We start from the raw sequence: 6,000 nt of genomic DNA on the forward strand, positions 1-6,000 counted from the left end.
ATATGAAAATTAATTGAATAGTCAATCAGTAGAAAATCTATCTGTAACCATCGTCATAATTGATTTTATTGTAATTTCTAATTAATTGCCACAACTCCATAAAAGTAGTTGACGTCTTTCTTTGTCTTTTATAACATTAAACTGAATTGTGTGTTTAGGAATATCTTAAAAACAAACATGCATCACCATGAACGCATACTGTTTATTACGTATATTTCTTGCTGCCCCAAATGCTCACCAGAGCACTGAATGTGGATTAATCCACCACTGAAAATAGTCCCAGACAAATGCACTATCAACCTCAATGAGCAGCTGTTTTAAGAAATTTACCGTCTACTGAGTCTTTAAAGATTCATTCTTCAGACTTTTCATGTGATTCCTTATGCTGTCATTACAGATGCTCTTTTGCGCATATTCTGACATGTGATTTCAGAGCAAAGATTAGCTGGATCATGTTTAATTATTCTCTCATGACAGACCTCCTGAGTGTGTTATTAGAGAGAGGGAGGGAACAAACTTAATTGAGCCACAACACAGATCGAGCCCATGTGACTGACCCCTGTGTGTTTGTCTTTCTTTTCATACAGAACAAAAGTCTGACAGTCAGATCTGTTGTAACGGCGCCGCCACCACAGTGGAGTGTCACAGCGACCTTTTGACCCTCCACACGGCGGGAGGTCGACCTTTGTGAAGAGCTGTTGTTGTCTCTGTCTTTATACACTCAGCTCTGCATTGTCTCTGCTGCTAAATGACATATGTACTGGTATTCAATGGAGCTGAATGGACGCTCACTTTCTAACAACAGTAAATTCAGCACAGACTGGCTCATGGGGTTTTTATGAAGCAGGAAACATCTGGCAAAAAATAAAAGTTGGGGGTTTTTGACTCCTGTCACAATTTTTATAACAACATCCAAACAACCTAATCTCAGTTTGGTCGCAAATTAATACAGTATTTACAAACCATTATTTCCAAGGTTTTACTGTTATTAATATATGATGAAGTAATTAAAAATGCATTAATCTCAGATGTTAAAATATAAATCAGTTATCAGACATGAGGGACAAACTGTGGATTCACACACTGCAACACCAATGATTCTCCTCCTGCAGCTGTTCCTGCTTGACCGAACTTCCTGATAATTAAAAACTGATCCTTATCAAACCAGAATTATGAGTCTTATTGTCATTTTATGGCCGATCTGATCTGTTAACTGGTCAGGCCTGTTTACTGCTTAATGACGCGCTGTATTGAATATGAATACTTGGCTGAGTATATCTAAATCTCATCCAGCTGCCACTGAAAAACAAAACCAAACCCCCCCCATCATCTGTACTGAGGGAAGAAATATGACAGTAAAAGAAAAAAGGTAAACACTGCTGTAATCATGGAGGTTTTCTTTATCAGACAGTCTGTCAACTGTCAGCCTGTTACCGAGTCAACACACACACACACACACACACACATACACACACACACACACAGTACAGACCTAATTAACCTGGACCATCATTTCATACAGTATACTGTGACTCAGGCTCAGTTACATGTTGAACTGCTGCCAAAGAACAAGCAACCAAGCAGAGGCTGAGCTGCTTATGGCTGGGGAATGGACTTTAACACAGGAAACTGAATTATCAAATGCTGCCATTGAATGTTTGATCAGGTTTGTAATATGATCAACTTTTGTCAATTTATGTCACTGTTAAATGTACGGGTTTGATATGAAACTGAACTGATAAGCTGATACTGTATTGGCACTTGCTTGTGTCATATTTTCCAAAGGACACCCAGCCTTAAAGATGATTTTTTTAAAACCACAATCCATGAACCACATTTAAAACAAATGAGTTGCACCACCAACATTCAAAACACAACCTGTGTGAAGTCCAATAACTGACTGACAGGTCTCTTCATTCAGTGACTAACACTGTACAACAAGAAGTACTTTCAGTTATGATCAGCTAACCCACAAAATACAGCAAATTGTACTAAACCCTGACAAATATTATCTCATTTCACCATGCACTTGTTAACTTCCTTAAAACTGATACTGATTTTAGCTCTAATTCGAGCCTAGAACTTTATTAAGTTATTTAATCTTTTTTTTTTTTTTTTTTTTAATTAAATAGTGAAAAGTGAATAATTTCCCAGTTGTAGAAGATATTTAATTTACTTCAACACAAGACTGGAAAAGTGACAAACCGTCACACAGGAGAAGCTACAACCATCAAGCACCTGAATAACTGACTTAAACAGTTATCTGTTATTTTGTCTAATCGATTAACCGACCTATCCTTCCCGCTCTGGTTATTATTATTGCATTGGACCAAAACAACTTTCACTATTAAACCTCACAGCGGGCGGTTAACGTACAATTTCAGCAGTTATTTAGGTTTAAAAGCTGCTAGCTAGCATCTCCAACAGAACCGTTAGCTTCCATAAGGTGACGTTCATCTTACCTCTCATCCAGTCCACCACTTGTTGCGGGGTCCACTTACTCACAGCCTCCATGTCTCCGAACCGCAGCGACAACCGGCTTTTCCTCCGGGGTTTAATTAACTTTTACCTCGCGTGACCAAATCACCGAATAAATCCCGTTAATTGCACATAATCAGCTAAAAAAAAAAGAAAAAGAAAAAGAAGCGCGACGATGCACGTCCTCCACAGTCCAACGGTCCGCCGCTCACTAACTGACTGAGCTCGTGGGGAAAAGTTTATAAGCAACACGAGCCGAGCAGCGCGTGCGGCGCGGGTCAGATTACCAGAGCGACGACCACGCCCATCGGTCGCTCATCATCCTATTACGTGAGAGTATTTTGATGTTGCCTTCAGGTGCTGTGGGAAAGACGACACATAAACGAGCAACTTGAATATATACTTTACTACATAATTCTAAATGTAAAAATCTTTATCCACAAACAGAAATTTACTGAATCAACTCCTGAATTCTCACCTTTTCATTCTCTAATCAAGTCACTCGGTTTATTAAACAACAAAAAAAAGAGTAAGCTATTGGAACATTATGGAAACTTTTTTCGCTGTTACCTCTGACTGAATAAGTAATTATTTGTGTATTTATGTACCTCTGTGGAAAGGAATTTATGTTTTTACATTTTCATTCCTTTTATGTTTGTCTATTGTACTTATGCCATTTAAGTTCTGGTTTTATGTGCTTTTGTATTACCTGAATTACTGTACATTTCCTTTGATCATAAAGAAATAAAAAAAAATACACAAACAAGTAAACATAAGAGCTTTCTTGTTCAAAAGTGATACAGTTGTATAGAAAATTTGGGTAAATACAACCCATAGGCAATGAAAAATAGCATTCTTAGAAAGTTAAAGCAGTGTTGCTTTTTTATTCCATGAACCTAAAAAATAAACATTAAACAGAAAGCTAATTATGACATACAAAAGTTTGGGCACCCAACTAAATCAGTAAGTTTCCCCCTGGTCTCTAATCAGATCTTTCATCTTCTGGGCTCCAAAGCAGCTCGGTCATGTGCAATGGGTGTTGGCTTGTTAAGCTTTTTTAGGTTATGTTTCCCATGGGAAGAGCACATTTGACTCTGCTCACGGGGAGAGGGTTATTGACTGTGCTGACTGAAAGGGAAGAACATACCAAGGGATGAAAACACAGGAAGAGAGCCAGCCAAAATTCAAACTAAGCTTTCACTGTATGTGAGGGGGAAAGCCTATATTTAAGACTTTTCTACAGCACAAAAGTACATTTGTGAGAAGCTGTAAGACTTTGTGAACCCGCATCCTGGAGATCAAAATCTTCATTATACCCCACAATCCGAAAGTGTGAAAAGTTAGAGGAAGTTATTTTTATTAGTCTTAATCAGAATCATTTAGCATAACCTTAAAAAACAATTTTTACAATGGGCTTTAGTGAAACACACACATCCTCTGACATCTTTTGATCTTTAATACCATCTATACTTAAACTTGAGTAAAAGTTTGAATGTAGATCTTTAAATTATGTATGATAGTCTACTTACTACTTTCACTCTAATAAAAATGACTTTATAGCATCAGTTATGAGTTTATCAGTATCAATTATACAGTATCAATAATTATTGTCACATAATTTAGTGGTGTTGCATTACAAAACTGTAGTATAACTCATCCTCACACTTGATGTGGAATGTTTGCTACTCCTATGCAGTAGCAAGACGTAGTATGTCTGACAGCACCTGAATGCATCTTTATTTTGTGTGCTAGCTTCACGTTGTGATTTCTTAATAGAATTCAGTAGAATTGAAGATTGGGAAGGATCTTTAAGATATTTATTTTCTATGGCAAATGGAGATGAAAGGTGTGTATGGGTGTTTTTTTTTTGTTTGTTTGTTTATTAAAAGAGTTAACTCTTCTGTACAGGGTAAGTACTCCCATTCATGGTCACCAGGATTATGTAAAACCAGTAAAACTCCCCAGATTCAAAATTCTGTCATTGATATTTCCTTTGCCATTGTCTATAACAGAGATAACAAAATACAAAACAAATTCATCCCTGTTGAATCAGTGTTGAATTAGTGCTCGGCATTTTGATTGGTTTACATTACAAAGGAATAAAACTGTGACATACAGAGTTTAATAGCTCACTCTGGTGTCATGTAGTGATTGTACTGGCAGCTGCAGAGACAGCAGGAGCAAAGGAAGTAGCTGTACTGTTGTTATATCACAGCTGACGGTTCAGTGTAAACTGAGTTTCAGGAGAAATGCTGCCACCTAGGGGTCAAACATTAAACTGCACCTTCATTTAGATCAAGGCTCTGCTGCTTATACAAACATCACAGCTACAAAATAAAAGTCTTTTGCTTTTAATAATCATTCCATTAAAACATGTAGAAGTGTTTCCTGTGTATTCATTGTGTTAGCAGTGAAGTCCATTTACACAGTTGTACATGTGAACAGAGCTGGATGCTGCTCATTGATCCTGACAGTAACAACAGCAGAGTGAACTGAGACAAAAATAAACATCAGACAGAATAAAATCATTTTACAAAAGTGTTAAAATGTTGATAATCAAAGTGATGAAATCAGACTAATCAATGTTCAGTGTCTGAGTCTGAGACAGATCTGCTTCACAGTGCAGAGTGTGTGTGATGGTGAACAGAGTCCACTTTGATTTCAGCAGCTGACCTGCAGTCAGCAGAGTTTCTGTCCACAGGAGAGACTCTCAGACCTACAGACACAGAGACACTGAGGAACCAGGTAAAGTCCTGAACCCAGGATACAGAGGTTCAGTGAAGGTGGTGTTGAAGGTGTGGAGGTGGATCAGTGAGTCAGAGACTCTGTAGAAGGACAGAGAGCCAGCAGGACAGTCCACATACACTGCTACTCTGTGAGAGACAGAGGAGGAGGAGATGGATGTTTTTCTGTTGTTGTGCCAGACAGAGTAACGACCACCATCATCATCATCAGAGCAGATCAGACTCCAGGACTGATCATTACCTCCAAACCAACAGTCATCATTGTCTCCTTTACTTGTGATTCCTCTGTAACTCACTGATATATGAACCAGTCCTCTCCACTCGACCTCCCAGTAACAGCGACCAGTCAGACCAGTTCTACACAGCAGCTGAGACCAGATGTTAAATCTGTCTGGATGATCAGGATATGACTGAACCTCTGTTGCAAATGTCACCGTCCTGTTGTCGTCAGACAGTCTGAGTTTTCTGTTCACTGTGTTTTCATCCAGTTCCAGTTCACAGGAATCTGATGGAGAGAACAAGACACAACACAGCTGCAGTTTATCATCTGTTCATCTTTATCATTGTCTTGGAGAGTGGGGGAGTAGGGGGAGGTAGAGCACAGCCTAATCCGGCGGGGGAGAGTTTAGCTCAACAAGGCATCTCTCCTTGACTCTACCTCCCTCATTCAAAATGCCCGCCACTTTCTCCAACTGTTTAGGGGAATTTGTTTGCTGAATCTGCTAGTGTGTTTTGTCAGAGTTGATGATGGTGTTGTTTGTGGTAGCATAGGCAAGAT

General features: G+C 38.7%; 2 protein-coding genes across 2 annotated transcripts in view; both read right to left on the reverse strand.

Moving 5' to 3' along the window:
- Nucleotides 1-3,062, reverse strand: part of LOC111645226 (cnksr family member 3) — a 30,778-nt gene extending 27,716 nt beyond the window's left edge. Inside the window, exon 1 of the mRNA XM_023394332.2 lies at nt 2,463-3,062. Coding sequence (XP_023250100.2) covers nt 2,463-2,514 — 52 coding nt within the window. The 5' untranslated portion in view covers nt 2,515-3,062. The remainder of the gene's footprint in view (nt 1-2,462) is intronic.
- Nucleotides 3,063-4,811: 1,749 nt separating this feature from the next.
- LOC111645227 (stonustoxin subunit beta-like) overlaps nt 4,812-6,000 on the reverse strand; it is a 3,155-nt gene continuing 1,966 nt past the window's right edge. Inside the window, exon 3 of the mRNA XM_087170416.1 lies at nt 4,812-5,727. Coding sequence (XP_087026542.1) covers nt 5,195-5,727 — 533 coding nt within the window. The 3' untranslated portion in view covers nt 4,812-5,194. The remainder of the gene's footprint in view (nt 5,728-6,000) is intronic.

This window comes from Seriola lalandi, unplaced genomic scaffold, assembly GCF_002814215.2.
Source record: "Seriola lalandi dorsalis isolate HSWRI2012SDOR001 ecotype SW California unplaced genomic scaffold, Sedor1 jcf7180002054947, whole genome shotgun sequence".
Classification (NCBI taxonomy): Eukaryota; Metazoa; Chordata; class Actinopteri; order Carangiformes; family Carangidae; genus Seriola; species Seriola lalandi.